The following is a 22340-nucleotide window of genomic DNA, read 5'->3' as shown; positions in this document are numbered from 1 at the left end:
CCCTAACAGCACAACCAAGTGTGTGACTATCATAAGCAAGAGTGTAAGAATCACAACCACGTGTGTGAGAGCCACAACTAAGCACCACAACCAATTTTGTGAGTGCCATAACCAAGTGTGTGAGTATCACAATCCAGCATGTGAGAGCCACACCCAATGTGCTACTGCTGTCCAAAGCAGCAGTATAGTGTGAGAGGAGAGGGAAAGGAAAGTATAGCTCCATGAACACAGAGCAGGACAGAGGCGCTGGTGTGACACAGCACATGCTATCATCCCTGCTCTTCATGGGCACTAAGGTGCTGGAGGAGACACACAGACATGAGTGGTTTAAAAATTCAGTTGTGACATTTGTGTGTCTATTACGGAAGCCAAGGCTGTATTCAGGTAGATGCAATGACTGTGGGGACCTCTCCGGAATACAACCCTCTCTGAGGCTAGAAGGACAGTTCCAGCTTCAGCATGGAGGGTGAGTTTGCCCTTAGACTGCTAATCCTCCAGCAAGGGTGAGAAGGAAGGCAGGAACAAAAGCTGCCATGGATATGCAGGGCTCTGAGCAGGTACATTGTGCTAGATGGCGGAGGAATGGAATACTGGGAAGATTGATTGGGACTTCTAAGTCTGCCCTAACAAAGTTCTATTCCAGTCTAAATAGGAAACAGAATTAAGGGTTTAGCGGAACACCCAGAGTACATCTTCCTTCTTGCCTTCCCTTCCTTTTCTCTTTACATAAATTTTATTGTTGTGGTTTAACTAACATATGTACTATAGTGTTAGCATTTATGATTTTGATATGTAGTTACTGAACCTCCCCCCTTCATAATGCCCAAGAATCTTCACCTCTGTCCCCCTAACCCACCTGATCAGTCCCTCCTTCCTGCTTGTTAATCTCATAAATTATAATAAAGGGACCAGAGGTTGGTTATCATTTGATACTCTCTGTTCCCTTGTTTTGTCTCTCCACATCACAGATGAATGAGATCATCCAGTATTTTTCCTTCTCCCTTGAACTTATTTTTCTTAACTGGATGTTCTCCACTTCCATCCAAGTTGTAGCAAACCACATGGCTTTATATTTTCTTACAGTTGAGTATATTTGTTGTATATATACACAACAATTCTTTAGCCACTCATCTTTCTTTTTTGGTCATTTGATTGTTTCCATATCTTGGCTATTGAACTAAGTGTAGCCATGAACATAACTGTGTATTTATCTTTTCAAATTTGTTTCTGTGTTCTTGGATAGATACCAAGACATGGAACCACTGGATCATATGGAAGCTTCATGTGGCAATGGATATTAGTTGAAGTTAGCTGTTATTCAAGATTTTTCTGTACTATTTTCTGAAGAGGTTGACCCAGATGACATTTTCACCAACAGTGAATGTAGATATAAGAGCACATTCTGACAGCCACAGAGCAAGCAGATTCCTTAATCCTTACTCAAGAGTATTCACAACCAGGGGAAAAATTAACTTTATATTTAGTTTATAATTTCTATGTACCAGGATTCTCATTAAAAAGGTGGCAATGCGAGACCAAAGTGATAGCACAGTGGTAGGGTGTTTTCCTTGCATGCGGCAGATCCAGGACAAACCTGGTTCAATCCCTGGCATACCATATGGTCCCCTGAGCCAGGAGTGATTTCTGAACACATAGCCAGGAGAAACTCCTAAGCATCACTGGGTGTGGCCCAAAAAACAAAAACAAAAAGGTGGCAATGAGGGTGGAGTGCTAGTATAGCGGGTAAGGTGCTTGCTTTCCATGTGGCACATCTGGGTTCAATCCTCAGCACTTCCTAAGCCCCGCCCTGTGTGATCCCTGAGCACAGAACCAGGAGTAAGCCTTGAGTACAGTCAGGATAAGCCCCCAAACCAAAAGAAAAGTGACAACATAATCTAAAGAACAAATAGAGATAGCTGTAATACATTTGACAACAAAAACAAATTTTAGTTTGGGCTTATACTAAAGTTCCTCCCAATGTGTAAAGAAAAGGCAACCATGAGAAATACAAAGGGCCCAAAGAGAATCTCACTAAAGAAGACACACACACACACACACACACACACACACACACACACACACACACACACACACACACACACACACACACACAAATGAGCTCGGTTTTCAGCCCTTCACTTTGATCTGGCTCTGATGATGGCCATGTGCTGATCTGAATCACCTCCAGCTCTGGCTTTCACCCTGGGTAAACTCTGATAGTACGGGACTTGGATTCTCAGCACCTTCTATGGTTTCTGGAGTCAGTGGGGTCAGGGTCGACACTGATCCACCAGGCCTCTGCGAGTGATGCCACACTGAGTGGTGGTGAACTCAGTGGAAGGTGTCTCAGCTGCTTGCAGGAGCATCAGCGCTGTGGGCAGTATCTGGCCTCTGGCTCTCAAAGGTCAGTTCTTGAACCCTTGACCCAATGTGGGCAGCGCCACTCCCAGAGCTGCAGTTTCCAGTTCAGTGGGGGCACTTCCTATGTGCTTGATGGTAAACTTCAGGAAGGGACCAAGGTGCAACTGAAAGGGAGCTATCTGGGAGTGCTGAGGAATTTCATCTCTGACCAGGAGGAAGTTGAATAAGTCTGGGACCCACCACATCTCCAGAGGCCATGAGTCTTGGCATCACAAGGTTCCTATCCTGGCACCCACTTCATAAATGTTTTCTGAATAGAAAAAGATGACTAAAAGTTCCATTACCCCACTCACTCACCCACCAACTCACTGACCAAGTAAATCCTCAATCCTTTAAGACTCTTCATCCTCTCAGAAGGCAGGAAAAAGCTCTCCTCTGCCATAGATACTGTCCATGCAGTGCAGGAGAGCAAATGGGTTGGGGAAGGCAAAGGTGGAAGAAGATGGTTGGATGGGGAGGGGGATCTCAGGGGAAGATGGCCCAGCACACTCTGCCCTCCACCCCAGCAATGGAAGGAGGACCAATCCCAATGCTGTTCCTCTGCAAGGCACAGTCTATGCTTGGAACCAGAGTAGGAGCCAAATTGTGCGTCCTTGCCTCAGTGGAAAACCATCTTCCCTAAGGTCCTTGCAGAGCCTCACTCCCTCAGAGGAGTGGGTTCAGGGTTGGGTGCAAGATGGGAGGCTTGGCCTGTACGATGCTTTCTGAAAAGATTCTAGGTGTTAGTGAGAAAAACCTTTTGGCTATTCAAGTCTTCCAAGAATGGTTCCAAGTAGAATGAGAAAATTTATTTTGAAAAAAAAAAAAAAAAAAAAGCACCATATCATTATGTACAAAGAAAACTTAAAACGTGCAATGCTTCTGTTCTCCTTCCAGATATGCCATTTGATACTTTCTCAAAAGGCAGGAGAAGTGACTCATCAGACCAAGCATAGAATTGCTGTGAATGCCAATGACTGGCTCCAGAGCTGTCAGCAGTTAACCATGCTCTGCACCATTTCTGCTGTACTGAGAAAACAGGTTTCAGGGTGATGGTCATGTAGCCCAGAGGAGACAGGAAGCACCATACATCCCCTGACACCTACTCTGCTCTACTCTCTGGGAAGTACGGGGCTGTGAGGGAGAGTCTCAGGCCCGAGATATCACTGGGGTCCCCATTGCACAGCCCCACAGTCTAAGAAACCTCCATCCACGTGGACAAATACACCACATGAGCAGCATCAGCCGTTGTGGAGTCTGTGACAGATATTGCTCCTGGTGCTACTGTAAGTGGTTTTCTTTCTCAGCTGCAGACAGCTTCGTGTACAGGGGGGCATGCCCAAGGGAGTGAGGGCTGCCTTTGGGCACAGTTAAATCTGATGGCAGAAACCAAAACAAGAGGGCTTTGTTATAGGGAGATCAAAAATTCTATTTCCTAACTAGATTAGGAACCATTTGAGCTCTGTGTGGAGCCTTTTCCCCTGGAAAGTGCATAGTGGGACTGTGTCCCAGGGTATGAAAGTGGGAAAGAGTGAATCAAGTAGGACAGATGCTAATCTGGGTCACAATGGCCACTAAAAAGCTCTTTGGCTCTGCAACTATGTAATTCAAGCAAGAACCAGAAAAGAGACAAATATGCATGTCAAAGAATATTAGGAGTTATTAAAGTAGTTATTCTTTGGCTATTCATTCCCACATTAGGGGCTAGATCATGTAGGACTTTCATGTGTGTTTTCCAATATTTAATAATGGGACAGGTCTCAGGACTCTGGGCTATAGGTGGGGAGTACCAATATCTCTATTTAAACTACTGTTTTATGTGCTATGGCTGAGGGGGGAAGTATCAGGGCTGAGTCTAGGGAGAAGAGGAGAGAAGCTTGTATAAAATTCAGAGAGTAAGCATGTATTATGACATGTTTATCTATCCACCTATCAATTTACTTATCCACACATTTTCTCATCTATATATCTACCTATTTTCCATATATCCATTCACCCACCCACCTACTCACTCATCTATCCATCCACTCATTCATATATCCACCCACCCATTTATCCATTACCCATCCTACCACCCACACTCACCCATACATCCATTCATCCATCCATCCATCCATCCATCCATCCATCCATCCTCCATCCACCTACCTATCCATCCATCCTTCCACACATTGGCCCATATATTCACCCATCATCCATCCATACAACCATTTATCCACCCATCTGTCCACTCATCTGTCCACCCAACTACCCATTCATCCACCTACCTACCTATCTATTCATATGTACATCCATATACTCATTAATCCATCCACCTATACCTGTCTCCATTTGTCCATATGTCCATACACCCACTTACCAATTTATCCATTCTTCTATATGTTTATTTATCATTCACCCATATATATATCTCCATCCATTTATCCATCCACCAAGTCATCCATCTACCTATTCAATCATTTATTCATTTATCTATCTACTCATTCATTAATCCACCTATTCATCTATTAATTCATCTACTCTTTTATACATCCACTCCATTCACCTGCTCATTCATTCACTCCCCATCCACTCATTCATTTTTACATCCATGCACTCATTTAATGGAGAGAATTTTGAAAATCTACTATGTATCATTCACTATTCTAGGTGCTGGGACCAGATCAGTGGATAATATTTGAGAAAAAGAGGAGAAGCAATGTTCATAGGGTGATGACAAATTCTGGCATACATGAAAACTCACTAGAAAGGGTTGAGAGCTGTAATCATTACCAGAATAATTCTCATGCTGAGCATCTCATGTCCTAACTATTTTATGTTCATTGTTTCATGTCAATTCATGGAATCCTCAAAAACTCAAGACATAGCTATTCTCATTAGATGTGAAATTATCATAAAAGCTTCACAAGCGGGGGCCGGGAAGGTGGCGCTAGAGATAAGGTGTCTGCCTTGTAAGCGAACGGACCTCGGTTCGATCCCCCGGCGTCCCATATGGTCCCCCCAAGCCAGGGGCAATTTCTGAGCGCTTAGCCAGGAGTAACCGCTGAGCATCAAACGGGTGTGGCCCAAAAACCAAAAAAAAAAAAAAAAAAAAAAAGCTTCACAAGCTCAACAAACAAAACAACAATAGAATGTTCAATTAGCAATAAACAGCTTAGTAAACCTTCAGACCATGACCTGATGACTTCATTGTGAGATATAATTTTAATTCATTTTCTTTCTTTCTTCTTTCTCTTTCTTTCTTTCTTTCTTTCTTTCTTTCTTTCTTTCTTTCTTTCTTTCTTTCTTTCTTTCTTTCTTTCTTTCTTTCTTTCTTTCTTTCTTTCTTTCTTTCTTTCTTTCTTTCTTTCTTTCTTTCTTTCTTTCTTTCTTTCTTTCTTTCTTTCTTTCTTTCTTTCTTTCTTTCTTTCTTTCTTTCTTTCTTTCTTTCTTTCTTTCTTTCTTTCTGCTACACTCGTTTGATGCTCAGGGGTTACTCCTGGCTAAGTGCTCAGAAATTGCCCCTGGCTTGGGGGGGACCATATGGGATGCCAAGAGATTGAACCGCAGTCCTGATCCTTGGCTAGTGCTTGCAAGGCAGACACCTTACCTCTAGTGCCAACTCGCCGGCCCCATTAACTCATTTTCTTTTAATCAAGTTTTGTTTTTGTTTTGGGTCACACCTGGCAGTGCTCAGGGGTTACTCCTGGCTCTATGCTCATAAATCTCTCCTGGCAGGCTCAGGGAACCATATGGAATGTCAAGATTCGAACCACTGTCCTTCTACATGCAAGGCAAAAGCTTTACCTTCATGTTATCTCTCCAGCTTCATTAATCAAGTTTTTAATAATTCTATTACCATTTAGTTGTACCAAGCAATATTAGGTAAATTATTCATATACCTTTCAAAGTACAGGCTTTGGGGAGGTTGGAAAACTTGTGACAAAGGTGGAGGAAATGTTACACTGGTGGTTGGATTGGTGATGAAATATTAAATCCAGAAATAACTATTATGAGAAACTCTGTAAACTATGGTGTCTAAATTAGGGGTCTCAAACTCAATTTACCTGAGGGCTGCAGGAGGCAAAGTCAGGGTGATCCTTGAGTGCAAAGTCAGTAGTAAGCCTTGAACATTGGAGTGTGTGACCCAAACAACTAAAACAGAACAAAACAAAACAAAAAAAGATTCCTCTAGGGCAGGGCCACAAAATGTTGTACAGAGGGCCACAAACGACCTGCGGGTCATGAGTTTGAGACCCCTGGTCTAAATAAAGAAATTTAATTTAAAAAGAAAAAGAGAAATTTAACTGAGGTTAGTGAGCCCAGGCAAGAGCGTGGCCAGGAATAAAATAAGGACTCTTGACCTGCAGCTGCAGGAGTGGTTGTGGTCTGTGGGCAGCATTTGAACTAAAAAGTGCCATTTTGAACTAAACTGAGGTGAGTAAACCCAGACATGAACATGGCCAATCCACTTCTGTTCTGCAGCTACTCATTTCTTCTAGTCAAGAAATCCCACCACAACACAGAAAACACACCACCACATTACAAAGGCTGCAATGAGAAAAACAACTCAGAACTCCACCACACCTAGTGAGTGAGGATTGTAATTCTAAAGACTCAGCTAACATCAGTCACTTATATAGCCTCTCTGTTCAGGACATTAGAGAGGACATGTTAAGACTTTCAGATATCTTAAGAAAAAGAATCTTGGAATGGATAGCCCACAAGACTCGAGGATATGAGAATATAAATGAGAAAACTTCAAACAGAAATATCAGGACTGAAAAACTTGGTAGATAAAATGAAAAACTCACTGGAAAGCCTCACTATCAGAGTAATAGCTGTTGAGGACAGAATCAGTGAGCTGGAAGATAAGCTGCACACCACCTTTATTCAACAGAAGAAACTGGAAAAGAATCATAAACAAACTGAAAATGGAAAATGTCCTCAAAATAAGTGAACAAACCACACTAGACCATTGGGATAAATGCAACAGGAACAATATAAGAACCATTGGGGTCCCAGAGGACAAGGAAGAAAATCCCTATGAAAAAGACTATTCAAAGACATCATTGCTGAGAAATTCCCAGAGCTGAAGAACGCTTGCACCAACATTCTGAATTCCCAAAGTGTACCCAAAACATCATTAAGCACCCCAAGGCACATCATGGTCACAGTAATTAAAATTACAAATATAGATTTAAAGCAGCAAAATATAAAAGGGAAATTACAGTTAAAAAAGTAAATTTAAGATTTAACATGCATTTATCATAAGCAACCTCCAGACCCAAACACAGTGGTGAGCTATAGTGAAAAGATTCAAATGAAATGAATACCTGACCAAGAATATTTCACCCAGCCAGACTTTCATTCAGCTTTGAAGAAAGGGTACACAGCTTCACAGACAAACAATAGCTTGGGAACTTTATAGACTCAAAACCAACCTTAAAATAAGTACTGAAGGATCTATTTCAAGGCAAGACAAACCCTACAGACAAACCAAAGCTCTACAAAAATGGTATAAAATCTCATGGCAATAACCTTTCTTAACATCACTGAACTAAATGCACCATTTAAGAAACACAGAGTGGCAAAATGGATCATAAAACTGAATTCAACATTTTTAGGCCTGCAGGGAACACATTTGAATAGCCAGAGCAAACATAGACTTGAGGTCAAAGGTTGGAAGACAATCCATCAAGCAAATAATTCATGAAAAAGGCTGGTGTGGCCATACTAATATTAGACAACATAGACTTCAGACGCAAAAAAGTTATGAGGCAGAGAAGGTCATAGTTTTTTGAAGAATATCCTTATTGATTGAAACTAGTTTTCCAAGAAACATTAAAGAAGTTTCTTTAAAAGGATAAACTCCCGAGCACTTGCACTGAGTATGACTCTTTTTCTTTGGGGGGGGGCACACCTGGTGACACTCAGGGCTTACTCCTGGCTGTGCACTCAGAAATTGCTCCTGGCTTGGGGGGACCATATGGGACACCAGGGGATCGAACCGTTGTCCGTCCTAGGCTAGCGCTGGCAAGGCAGACACCTTACCTCTAGCACCACCACACCGGCCCTTGAGTATGACTCTTGCTCATGGATACTATTGTTGCCCTCTGCTAGATAAAGGTTTGTTTACTCCTAATCTGCAAAGGGATTTTATACATTCACTGTAATATATTAAAATTTCATTTAGGGCCAGAGAGACAGCACAGCGGTAAGGCGTTTGCCTTAGATGCAGAAGGACAGTGGTTTGAATCCCGGCATCCCATACGGTCCCTCAAGCCTGCCAGGAGCGATTTCTGAGCATAGAGCCAGGAGTAACCCCTGAGCACTGCTGGGTGTGACCCCCCCCCCAAATTTTTATTTATATTGAATGTCAAATATCTGATCATGTGTTCTTTTACATCCATAAATATTTTATTATAATATGTTATTTAAAATGCATACACTTATGGAATATCTATAATATTTTAACATAAAGTTGCTGCTCCCTTTCTTTGGATAAAATACCCATTTCTGCTTCTATATGTGTATCAAAATTATCCCTGTAACTTTTTCTTAACTTTCGTCATCCTTACTAAATTTTGTAATTGTAGGATTTATCTAGTTCATCTACATCTTAAAATGCATTAGCACAGAGTTACCTCATTCACAATAAAAAATACAAAGAGATTGATCTCAAATATGAGATATAAAGAAACATAGTAAGGGAACAACAAATGTTCAAGGTCATCAGAACTAAAGATTTTGCCTCTAGAACTGATCTTACATGACATGGGTCGTTGGTACACTGTGGAGGGAAGTTGGCTCTGGTAAATATGTTGTCAATCCCAGTTACTCAGTAAAAATGGTTTAAAAGAAAAAGAAGCTGATGCGCACAGGGATGGGGGGGGTGTTCAGATAGATCGGATAACAATTAAGGCACTTATCTTGCACAATCCATCCCAGATACTGCATATGGCTTGGGAATGATTCATAAGCACAGAATAAGAAGTCATCTCTAAACACCAGAAGGTGTGTTGAAAAACTCCAGTAGAGCTGATGAGGGGAAATAGTGGTCTAAAAGTGGCCCAGAAGACAGCTAGATACCACCTTTCAATAATGGGCAGTGTTAGCCTTATATCTAGCAGCAGAGCATGAGATTTCAGGGGAGCAAAGAACTTGCTAGTTTGTCATTTATGAAGGTGCAGGAGCTCCACACTCTCAAGCCAGGCAGTTTGGGTTATTTATTTATTTATTTATTTATTTATTTATTTATTTATTTATTTATTTATTTATTTTGCTAATTGTAGGCCTCAGCAACTCACAAGGGAGGTGGAGCATGAGTGTAGGAGGGATGTGGGCGATCCCGGGTATGAGGGTGAGAGCCTTGTTTAAGGCAGTCTTTTCAGGCAAGACCCCCCTCCCTTCCAGGCAAGTGCACTCCTCACCCCAGTGCAGGTTCTACAGAAGAAGCAGAGTTCTGGGTTGGTTCTGTGATTTGAAGATAATTATGATAGCTTCAGAAATGTAAGAGTGAGTATAGTATAATGGATACAGCGACTGCTTTGCATGCAGCTAACCCCCAGTAAACCACGGTTCAAATCCCGACCTCCCACATTGTCCCCCGAACTTGACTTCTGGCTGAAGAACCAGGAAGAACCCCAGGGAGTTGCCCGGTGTGACTCCTAAATACACACACACACACACACACACACACACACACAAAGCCCAGAAATGTAGGGACCAATAAAAGAAAGGATTCAGCATAATCCTTTATTAGAAGGAAACTGGGCAATGGTAACCTGGCCTAGATGTAATTATGGGATAAAAAAAGAAAATTTGGGTGAAAAAGATAGGTTTGTATGCACATACAAAGATTTATGTGTATGTGTGTATATATATTTTTTGTAATTTTCCTTTTCCTTCTTTCCTTCTTTCCTTCCTTCCTTCCTTCCTTCCTTCCTTCCTTCCTTCCTTCCTTCCTTCCTACTTCTTTTTTTTTTTTTTTTTGCTTTGTTTTGTATTTGAACAACACTTAGCAAGGTTCAGGGCTTACTCCTGGTTCTGCACTCAGAGGTCACTCCTGGTGAGTGCAGGGGGTCATATGGATTGTTGGAGATGGAACATAGGTTTGCCGTGTACAAGCAATGCCCTACCCTATATACTATCATTCTGGCCCCCATGTGCGTAGATTTTCATGTGACTATACCTTTATGTGTATATTTGTGCATGTTTGTTTGTATACATTCATTTGTATGTATAGTTATGTGTGCATTTGTATTTATATATATTTGTATGTTTTTATGAGTGCATATATTTGTGTGTACAATTGTGTATGTATTTGTATGCATAAGTGTGAATATATTTAGCTTGAATGACAGTGAGCTGGGCTGAAACAATTCAAGGAGAACCGTGGGCCAAGGTGGGTGGGGGGAGAATCCGTGTTCTTGAGGAGGAGGAGTCTGGGAAAGGAAGAGGCAGGTGCCGCCTGTCCGATGACATCGTGGAGAGCAACAACTTCTTTCTGGTAAGAGCTAAAAACTGCCAAGTTGTTGGCTTTCAAGTTGTTCAGCATCTCTGGTTTTCCAGAAAGGGTAGAACAGAATAGGAGCCACTGAATTCCTACAAGAATCTCACAAGTACCAGAATCACCAGGAGGTCCAACTGCCTGCCAGAATGTTGTTTGCAGGTTGCAGAGTGAGGATCCTATGGCTCCCAGGGTGCCTTCCTGTTATCTTTTTTTGTTTTGTTTTGTTTTGTTTTTGGGCCACACCTGGCGATGCTCAGGGGTTACTCCTGGCTGTCTGCTCAGAAATAGCTCCTGGCAGGCACGGGGGACCATACGGGACACCGGGATTCGAACCAACCACCTTTGGTCCTGGATCGGCTGCTTGCAAGGCAAACGCCGCTGTGCTATCTCTCCGGGCCCCCCTTCCTGCTATCTTGACATGCCCAGGGGTATATGGCAAACTGCTGAGTCTGACTGGGGTTCAGCCAGTGGATGAACCACAGTAGCTCTGGGATTCCTACTGTCCTATCTGATACCAGCTAATTTGTCTTTGCAAGATGTCTGGAGGTAGGTGAATCTGTTGGCCCTGCAGGGATGCCGCCCCCCCCCCCTCACTGAGACGTGTTCATTCCCAAGATTCGCTGCAGTCCTTTCAATTAGGAACACCTTAAACCAGACCCTTTCTTCACTCCAGCCCTGATGTCAGCTCACCTGCCTGCAGGACACATGTGGTTGGCCTGGGTCTCTGGAGCTATTCCTGACCCCTGCAGCTTCTTACCACTGTGCACAGGGCATTGGAACACCTTCCAAAATGAATGCTCTTGTCTTGGGCTCTGGGATGGGGAAGAGCCACTGGGAATAAGTGGGCTCTGCCATGCTCTGGGGTTGGTCAGGAGCTGCTGAGTCTGGTGGCTTGGCTCACACCACCATCAGCTGGGATGCATTTCTGCTCCAGCCTCCCTCCAGGATAAATTCCTGCTCCAGCATTACCCCCATTCTATGAGCTCCAGCCTGGAGCCTGTGCAGCTGCTAGAGGTGTCCAGCACCAACAATGCAGCTGCCTATACCCGGTTGCTGTGTTTGGAAGGGGCCCACTTCCCTCTCCAGGCTCACTCAGTACATGTCAGAAATGCAGAGGATGACAAGATGTCTGAGTCACTATGAGTGACATGGATGCACAGTGGGTGGCACCAATGCTGCCTTCTTAGCTCCACCCTCTGACCTGTGACCTCAGAGCACCAGGAGATTATTTTGCCAGGCCCTGGAAATATGCATGGGTGGCTGAGGGTGGTGGGCTGAAGAAAAGAGGAGCAAAGAAAACCAAATTTTCAACATAGTCCCCTGTGGAGGGAGACAGAGGCAGCAAAGAAGATCACAGAGCTTCTTAGCTGAAGTGAATCCCCAGGTATTGGAGATGGGGAACACCTGTAGGCCCAGGACTGGAAGAGGGAACAAAGCAGAGAACTCACATTCACCCCGCACTGCAATGGAACAGGGAACTAGAGCTGACCAACTGTTGAGACTCAAACTTAACACTCCAAAAGAAGCCAGCAGTGGGCTGCTCACCCAAGGCTGTGAATATTGTCCCCTATGCACCTTTCTTGGCAACTATACAGCAGCAGAAGGAAAAAGAGGATGGCAGCTACATCCACCGGAGCAGTAGGATACACCAATGGCAATGGAAGCATAGTGGGACCTAACCATAAAACCATAGCACCACCTACTGGATGAGAAGAAAATCATTAAATCCTCAATTGCTGAATTAGAAACAAGGGATAGAAGGAAAAACAACAACAAAACTTAAAGGTGTTTATTGTGTCAAACTACAAACAAAAGAACACAATTTCAAGCAATCAGAGACTTCTAGATAACACAGCATCAGAAAGAGCAGCAGTTCTCCAAAAACTAAGTTCAATAACATGGCAATTTTTGTTAATGGGTGGAAAATTCAAAATCCTATTATAAAGAAACTCAATGAACAATAGAAAACTCAGAAAAACAAATCACTAAACTTGGCAAAAAAATTAAGGGATGTTTTTTATTAAATATATAGAAATTATAAAAAGAAAGTTGGTAGAAATTTTAGAACTAAAGAATTCAAATGTGTGAAGAATATGAGAAAAAACAATGGGAACAGATAGAGCCCATTAAGAATGAATTAGTGAACCTGAATACAGACATCTACAAGTGATTCCTATGGAAGAAGAGAAAAGGTTTTTAAAAACAAAAGAAAGTGGCAGACTCTAGAAGGAAATGTAACATGAAGAGAAAGAGAGAGAGAAGAAAGTGTATGCAAAGAAATAACATTTGAGAAATTTCCAAACCTGGGAATGAATTAAATATTCAAATTTTTCAAATATTAGAACAGCTGGTTACCTAAGTGCAAAGAAATTTATACCAACAAAATAATAGTCTTAAGTCAACAATAAAAGAATATTAAAGACTGCGAAAGTCTGTAACATATGAAAGATTATCAGTTTGATTTTACAGCTGAATCCTACAGGCTGGAAGAGGGTAGAGTGAAATATTCAATATACTCAAAGATAAAAAGAATCAATGGAGAATAGTTTATTCAGGAAACTCTCCTTCAAATATGTATGCCAAATAAAGACCTTCCAAGATAAACACAATAGGAGGGCATTCCCTAGTATCCTTATAAAAAGAGTCATTGGAATAAGTCTGACATAAAAAATTAAATTGCCCCAAATTATAATCAGCTGATAAAAAGAATCAGGAAGTTCCAAGTTCATCCCGTAATAGGACATAAAGTGTGAAACAAAAGTATTCAAGTAAAAGGGAGAAAAACAGTACAAAATAGTGACAGCTACTTGACTTTGGCCACATTATCACAGCATAAAAAAATAAGATAGCATGGAGGCATATGGTCCCATATGGTCCCCTGAGCCTTCTTGAAGCGACTTCTGAGTATAGAGCCAGGAGTAACCCCTGAGTGCTGCCGGGTGTGACCCAAAAACCAAAAAAAAAAAAAAATTGAGGGACAAGATGGCTTATTCAGAGATCATACTATAGATATGGGAAGCTGAATTTTGATCCCAAACACTGCTGGAACCTTTGAGAACCAAACCAAGTATAGGCCCCAAGCACCACTGAGTATGGCCCCCTCAAAATCAAGCAACAAAAAGATAATCCATAACAACATAAACATTAAAGGGGAGAATGAAAAGAAGAGAGCCTGTGTAGACACAGAAAGATGAAATCAGCAGAAAAAGAACCATTTTTGACCTGAGTCAATTTGTACAGAGACTGTGATAAGTCCAAAACAATGCTTTGGAGGAGACAGCATGAATGCAGAGGAACTAAAGAAGCACTCTGAAAACTTATCTACATAGACTGACAGGCAGGCAGATGAGGAAAAGAAGCAAAGAAGATAAAGAACAGCCAGCAAAGAAAAGGTACAATGGAGCAGTGATCCAGGCAATAACCACCCTCTGTATAAGTGGGCGTCACTCACTATTCAAATAGCACAAAGTGTCTGGATGAATTGGGTCAGTATTATTTAGAATTTTTTTTCTTTTTTGGCTTTTGGGTAATGCTCTACCCACTGTGCTATCACTCTGGTCCCTTATTTAGTTTTTTATACCTGCACACCAATAATGTTCCTGCACACTGGTTCACAGATAGACAGTTATAAGGTGATAGGTCAATGTATTTAAATTTTCTTCCCCTATGGAACAGCACAGGACTGTGGGTGGGTTGTTGAATGCCTCTGGGTTAAAACACAAAACTCTATACACTATATCCAAGATACTCACTCTAAAGTTAGTCAAGGTTTAGTGGTGATGGGTGGGAAATAATTCTCCAAACAAATTGGAACTTAAAAACATGCTGGAGCTTAGTCAGGTAAAATACTGAACATCAGATGAAACAGAGAGCAGCTAAACAGAGTAATGAGCAAATTTATTGTCAAATTTACTGTCAATAAAAATAAATAGTAAAGCAAAAATAGCAAATTTACTGTCAATAAAAATAAATAGTAAAGCAATGATGTAATCCCTGTCACAAATACAACAGAATAAATAAGAAATAGAGGGGGAAAATTTGGAACTACAAAAGATACTAACAGCCAAAGCATTTATGAGAGAAAAAGTTTAAGTGTCAGCAGAGACACCCAACAGACAAAAGCTCTAGGTATGCTGGTTTTTGTGCTTTTGTGCTGGGGTCTTCTCAAAGTGGGGTGAGCAGCCTTCTCCCACCCCACCATATTTCTGGAAGTCCTGGCAACTACAAACATGCCCCACAACCACTTCTATGTCACCTCATGGCCCAGCTCCACAGATCATGGAATTCCTCGAAAGTAACATCTTCAAATTTTTTTAGTCCTGACCTCAGTAGGAAGACACCAAATTATGTGTGAAAGTAGCATAGACTCCATCTAAGCTCAACTAAGTCAATAACATAGAATGATCAGCTAGCAACAAAGAGCTTAGTAAAATTTCAGACAATTAATTAGTGATCCCATTATGAGATATAACACCTTTCACAAATTTTCTTTGCGTGACTTTTTTCAACAATTTCATTATCATTTACTTGTAATAAACAATATAGAGTAAATTATTTTGTGACTACCAAGGGTAAGATGGTGAAGGGAATGTTGGAACATTAAATGTCAGTGCAACTGTATTATGAGCAATGTTCTAAACCATGGTGTTTAAATAAAGTAATACAATAAAAATATGTAACTGCCTCTGCTCCTGTCCTTTACTGGGAGAGAATTCCGGCCAGCAGCTTTCTCTCAACCAGGACAGAAGGCAGAAGACAACTACAAATAATTCGTGAGTGTTAAGCTCTTTTGTGAACACCTAAAAAATTAAGCTGCAGAAGTTAGTAAAAAGCTCAGGGTGACGTATGCCAGTCAAGAGGCTTTAATGAGGGGAGAGCAGGGTTTTTATGCCCTGCTCCAGTGGGAGGAGTAGTAACATAGGATTGAAACATAAACCAATCAGATTTGTACAAGTACAACAATTTTAACCAATGGGAGCACATTTTGATGGTGGGAAGGATAAGAAGGAACCTGGCAGGATGAGGGGAGGGAAAGCAAATTTTTAAACAAATAGCTAATTGATATTTACGCAAATACAATTTTTTGTTTAGCCTATTTTCCATTTAAATCTTTCTTTTGTGTAAGCAATAAGGATCATAATTTACAAAAACATATCTGCTTGAGAGCAGGCACAAAAACAGGTTCCATGGAAAGGTTAAGGAATCTGATTAAGCCAGATTCTTTGTGCTGAGCTAAATTTATTTGCAGAGTTTTCTGTTGGTTCAGGGCTATGCAAACTTTTGTGGCTTGAATCAGGCAGGCGGTGGAAAATTCATTCAGAGTTCCTTTGATATGTGGGGTGCTCGGTCTCCCACAAAAATATAAATAAATGGAGCTGGGAAAACTGAACAAGCATGTCCAAAATAATAAAAGAAATTCTAGCAATGTGCTAGCTCACACCAGACACCAAGTTAATTTAGATGGAATAAGGATTATACTAAAAGACCAGAATCTATAAAATATATATAAGAAAACAGGTGGAAATCTCCTAATTTATCTTGCCATGCCTTCGCTCTTCCTAGATGGTAAGGGAACCAAAAGTAAAAATCAACAAATGAGACTACATCAAACTAAAAATGTTTCTAGGGTGGGAGCAATAGTACAGCAGAAAGGGCATGTGCCTTGCTTGAGGGTGACCAAGGTTCAGCCGCTAACACCTCATATGGTACTCCACGAGGAGTAATTCCTGGGCACAGAGCCAGGAGTAACCCTGAGCACTGCTGGTATGGTCACCACACTTTTGCACTTCCTCCAGTATGAAAGAAACTATTATCAAAAATGAAAACACAATTTTACTGAGTAAGTTAAATCTTTGCCTATCATATCTCTGACAAGAGGTTAATATCCAAAAGACATCACCTGCAACTAAACAACCAAAAAACACACGTGGCCCAAATAAATAATGGGAAGAGATCCTCAATAGTTTCCAAAGGAGAGAGACAATGGGCACATGAAACAAGTCCTTCATTGTGATTAGGGAAATGCAGATCAAGGAATGCAAATGCAAAGCAAAGAGGATGTCACCTCCCACCCATAAAGGAGAGAAGCCAAGGAACAGTAGGTGCAGAGAGGACAAGGAGGAGTCACTCTTGCACCCTGCAGGGATGTGAACATGGGAAATACTTTGGAGATTCAGCAACATCTAAGAACAGAAACTTCACAGGGCTCCATTTTTCTTTTCTGGGTATTTAGAAACCATGAATTTGAGAAGGTGTTCGCATCTCTGAGTTCAATGCAACATCAGCTCCTAGGGCCAACCACTGACAACAGTGGAAATGTCCCATGACAAAGGGGAAGGAGACAAAAGGGTTGTGGGTTCCAGACACCATCAAAGTCTCAACTCTGGAAAATAGTGGAGTACAGAGGCCAGAGAGATGGTTCAGAGGGTAGGGCTCTTTCTTTGTATATGCCCAATCTGGTTATGACCCTGAATACCACCTCTGGTCCCTGAGCACAAGCTAGGAGCAAGCTGTGAGTACCACTGAGGCAAAACGAAAACAAAACCAAAGAGATGAGACAACGGCTTGCCTTTTGCTGTCCCATGGCAGGCCTGAAGGGGTCCTGCAGTGAGCAAAGTCAGGTAAAGGGACAGATATGTAGGCTTCATGCAGGTGTAGAAAATACAGAAAGTAAACAAGCAAATAAAAATAGAAGCAAATTATCCAGCTTCTAAGGAAGAATCACCCAGAAAGAAAGGAGAAGGTTGGGGTGAATGAATTTGGGGTGGTTCACTGGAGGCAGATAGGAACTAGCCTTTGGCAATGAACTTAATTGACTATCAGCAATGTTCTTTTATTCAAAACTTGTTAAAGTCATAACTAACTATGCCAGTAGGAATGAAAAGCGAACAAATCTTAATTTCCATATTGGTTAAATGTTACAAAGATATTTTGTGTATACTGATGGAAAGGAAACATCTTATCGCAATAATTTTCTCTGTTCCTCTGTACTCCTTTTGAGCAAGTCCCACAGGCAATTTGACATTATATACCCGCGTGTTGGTAGTTCACATTCTTCCTCTCTTACTCTCTACCCCCCATTTCTGCCTTCTTTTCTTCCTTCCTTACACCCAATAGTGTTCAACCTCTGTGCCCAGGGATCACTACTGACAGGCTCAGGAGACCTTATGGGATGCCAGGGGTTGAACCCAGGTCTGCTGCATGCCAAGCAAGCGCCCTCCCTATTGTGCTCTCGCTCTGGCCCACCCTCTAGAATTTTAGATGGAGCGAGTGTGTCAAATATTTTCACATTTATCTTCAGGTCATTGAAACACTGGTTGGTGCATTCGAAGAGGCACTGCCCAAGCCTTCGGGCCTGTAGGACGAGATGGTCACTCACCTGTAAGATGCAGCTGAGTACATCAGAGGCGATCTTGGTGTGAGGGGTGTCTTCGTCCCGCCTGGCTGAGTGCAGCTCCTGCTCCAAGCATGAGGCCCAGAGTCCCACGAGTGCCCGTGCATGCCTTTCGATGGAGCCAGTGCCTCTAATGGCTGCAGTGACCCGCATCACACAGATCTCTACCACCGCCTGGGCCTTGGTGTTGGCTGGGTAGTCCTGTGGACAGGAGAGGCGCTGTGGGAAAGAACTCTCTGGAATGCTCACCAGGAGCTGCCAGTTCAGCAGTCTCATTTAGTCCATGTTTTCACTATCTTTACTCCATAATCAACGCTGATGCCTCCCCTCGGAGCATGAAGAGTTTGTACAGAGACAGACCAGGGCTGCAGCCAACAGTAGTTTCTAAAACTGAGCTGTCTGGTCTCAAATAGTTCAATAGTTAAACTCTCCTTGCTTCCTCTCCCTCTCCTACAAAGTGGGAAGAACATTAATACATTTATCTCGGGTTTATTTTTAAAAGGATAAAAAGACAGTCTATAAAAAGAGCTAATTTTGGGGGCCAGAGTAGTGGCACAAGTGGTAGGGCATTTGCCTCGCACGTGGCTGACCTAGGACCTTGGGACAGATCGAGGTTCAATTCCCCAGCGTCCCACATGATCCCTCAAGCCAGGAGTGTTTTCTGAGTGCATATCCAGGAGTAAGCCCTGCGTGTCACTGGGTGTGGCTCCAAAACAAAACAAACAAATAAACAAAAGAGCTAATTTTTAAAAAATTATTATTGAGTGGCAGAGGTAATGGTAATTGGGTCATAGATGGTGGTGTTTGGAGAACTTCAGGCTCTGTGTTCAGGGATCACTCCTAGTTCAGTGCTTAGAGATGGTTTTTCTTTGTATGTTAAAGCTTGCTCCTGTCTGTGCTCATTGATAATTCCTGACTCTGTGCTCATTGATCACTCCTGGCTCTGTGCTCAGGGCCCACTCTTGGCAGGATTCAGGAGGGCATATGTGGTATTAGGGACTAAATTTGGGCTAACTGAGTGAAAGGCAAGTGCCTTCACCCCTGTATTATCTCTCTGGTCCACTGAAATCCTTGTTATGAAGACTTAATTGAATAAACTTTAATCTCTGTCAAGTTTCAGTTACCCCCCGATGTTCACTCTGAGCACCCTTGTCCCCACTACAACACAGCCTGATTTCACTTAACCACAAAACCATGCACAGGGAGGAAATGAAAACTCAAACTTCTCCATCACTTCCAAATTCAAGATGAAATAAAAAATTTTAAGATGCAAATACTCTTGTCAGAAAAATGTGATAATGCAAAAAAAAAAAACCAAAAAACTTAGCAAGAATTTTTTTTATCTTAAACGCTCATAATGAGAATTAGAAAGTTTTTTAAAGTTCATCAAAGAATAGAAGAGATTAGAATTAGGAGAGCATAAAACAACTGGAGAAAGAAGAAAGAGAAAACTTCTAGAGTACAAATAATTTAATGAGATGAAAATAGACACGAGTTGGAGAATAAAAATAAAGCCGAGCTTTTTTTATGGTTATTGGGAATGGAACTCAGGGCTTTACACATGCAAGACAAGTGCTCTACCGCTGAGTCACATCTACAATTCTTCAAATTAATTTTTAAGATAAGGACAGAAAATATTGATGAAGTATCAGTGCAAAAAAGGAACATTTAAATATAAAAGCAGAAAATAATGGATAAAAATGTAACTTTATACCTATGAATTAAAAACTCAAATATAAATGTATAATTTCTCAGAAGGTGTATTTTACCCAAAGAATCATCTTCCCCTGCTTTTCTTCCATCAAGAGGATGGCAGAATATTGTGCCCATAGATCAGGATGTAACACATAAGTGCTGGGGGCATTTAGGGAGAGTTGGGGTGCTCTGTGACAAGGGGTTCTCACCCACCTTGACAGTCTCCATCCGAGACATACCGGAGAAATCACTGCCACCAGTGACCTCTAGTGGAGAGAGACTTCAAGGATCTCATTTGGCAATCAGCCTCTTCCTAATCTATTATCTGCTCAAATTGATTATCATTTATCTACTAGTCATCATCCATTACCTATATATTCAGTTATCTATTATCCATCTGTCTTCCATCTATACCTCCATCATCAATCCATCTCTCTTCAATTATCCATCTATCTATCCACTCATCAATTAACTACTAATCTACATCTCCTCTGCCTGTTCACCCAACCACCCTCTCTCGCAAGCTGTCACCTGTCAGTAATGACTACTTGACAAAAGGCTACTTATCTATCATCTACGTGGCCATCTCTCTCCTGTCCATCTCCTGTAACCTACAAGACCACCACCTGTTAAAGGTAGATCTTCCCATCTCCCTGAGGACTGACAATATACATCCAGCCTCCCCCTCAGTCACCACATTTCTTTTGTGAGCATTACAGTCACTTTTTTGGAGGAGGTACACCTGACAGCACTAAGGGGTTACTCCTGGCTCTGCGCTCAGAAATCACTCCTGGCAGGCTCAGGGGACCATATGGGATGCTGGGCATCAAACCCCAGTCGACTACATGCAAGGCAAACACCCTACTTGCTGTGCTATTGCTTCAGCACAGACACTTTCTTACTCTGTGTAGGCTGTGTAGACACACCCAGACACCCTCCTTTACAAATGGCATGCACAGTTTCTCTCCTTTGGGCATGGACACGGACCAGTCACTCTCTCTATAGAGGCAATGGCAGGTGTGTTTGTGTTTGGTCAGACTGAACCAATGACTATTCTGGGGAAAATTTATTTATGTAATTCCTGCTAAGGGTGACCCTGAGACAGGGAGATTGTCTGGGCAATGATATTACTGTATTCAGTGGGAGATGGTCAGCGGGAGGTGGTCAGCAGGGCTGGTAAAGAGGACTGGTCAGTGGGGGGATGGTGAGTGTGGAACTCTTCAGGAGAGAACTTTCTGTGGGTGACTGGTCAGCAGTGGAATTGTTCTGTGGGAAAATTAATAAGTGGGAGTCCCTAAGGGACTGGTTGGTGGGGCAATGGAGAGGACAGGACTGATCAATGGGAGAGTGGTGAGGGATTGGTGAGCAAGTATTTGATGAGTGTTGAGGGACAGCGGCTCAAGGGTCAGTGACAGCCACACCTCCACCTCTTTCTCCTTCTCCCGGTACCACATGTCAGAGCAGCCCCAAGCAGGTATTTGGCAGTGGTCTGCCCCCAGATGCCTCAGAGTGTCTAGGAGGCAGTGTCTGCCCATATGAGGTATACACCCACCTCTTTTGGGCAGCACCCCAGTAACAGGAACCTTGACATGGAGATGCAGTGTGGGTGCTGCTAGAGCCCTGGAGTGAGGGGGTACAGAGAAGGTGGCTGGGCCACTTGCTCTTTACAAACAAATGCAGATGCAAACAGGACTTCTCAGACCCGCAGCTACCCTACCCTACCCCCTCCAGCCTGCCAGCCTGGATGCCCCTGACATGCTCTGGGTGCTGGACCTGACTGCTTTCTTACCGGGGAGGAGCTGATGGCCTGGAGCTGCTCCAGTGCGTCCGTCAGGCTGTCCTCAATCTCTGTGTCAGTTAAGGAGAAGAGGTCGCCTGCCCGGGAAAGGTCCTTCTGTGCCAAGACCAGTCTGAAGAGAGGATGCATTGTGCACGTTGGGGTCTACCAGGCCCTGGAGAGCTGACCATGGGGTCAGAGGTCAGCAAGATGCTTTGGTGGGGAGGAAAGGGTTCTGTGCACCTCTGTAAAGGGCATCTCTCTCCAGAAGTGGGGACCGCTTGGACACTTCCTGTAGAAATAAAGGAGGCCATTAGCATGAGCTTGTCTGTTTTCATTAGTCCTGGTAGAGACAGAAACAGCCCTCTGGAAACAGGGAATGTCCTCACTGGACCATCCCCAAATGATGTGTGTTTCTTTCAAAGCCCTGTCCAGGAATGCTTCGCTTTCTCCAGACCTCAAGTGGCCCCTTACAGGGCACTTGGCTTGTGCAATGTCAGGATCTGGGAGCCAGCCAGAGACAGGCCAAGGCACAGGTGGAGAAGCTGTGTGTGGCCTGTAGACCCAGCAATACGATGAAG

At 42.6% G+C, this 22340-nt stretch overlaps 1 protein-coding gene across 2 annotated transcripts in view; it reads right to left on the bottom strand.

The window, feature by feature from the left end:
• The window catches only part of VEPH1 (ventricular zone expressed PH domain containing 1), a 134444-nt gene extending 112535 nt beyond the window's left edge, over window positions 1-21909 (bottom strand). For both annotated transcript variants that reach the window (XM_049774445.1, XM_049774446.1), the window contains exons 1-2: window positions 21772-21909; window positions 18273-18488 (exon numbers count right to left, since the gene is read on the bottom strand). In XM_049774445.1, coding sequence (XP_049630402.1) covers window positions 18273-18488; window positions 21772-21909 — 354 coding nt within the window. The remainder of the gene's footprint in view (window positions 1-18272; window positions 18489-21771) is intronic.
• Between the last annotated feature and the right edge of the window lie 431 nt (window positions 21910-22340).

This window comes from Suncus etruscus, chromosome 6 (assembly GCF_024139225.1).
Source record: "Suncus etruscus isolate mSunEtr1 chromosome 6, mSunEtr1.pri.cur, whole genome shotgun sequence".
NCBI lineage: Eukaryota > Metazoa > Chordata > Mammalia > Eulipotyphla > Soricidae > Suncus > Suncus etruscus.
This window is presented reverse-complemented; position numbering and strand designations above follow the sequence as displayed.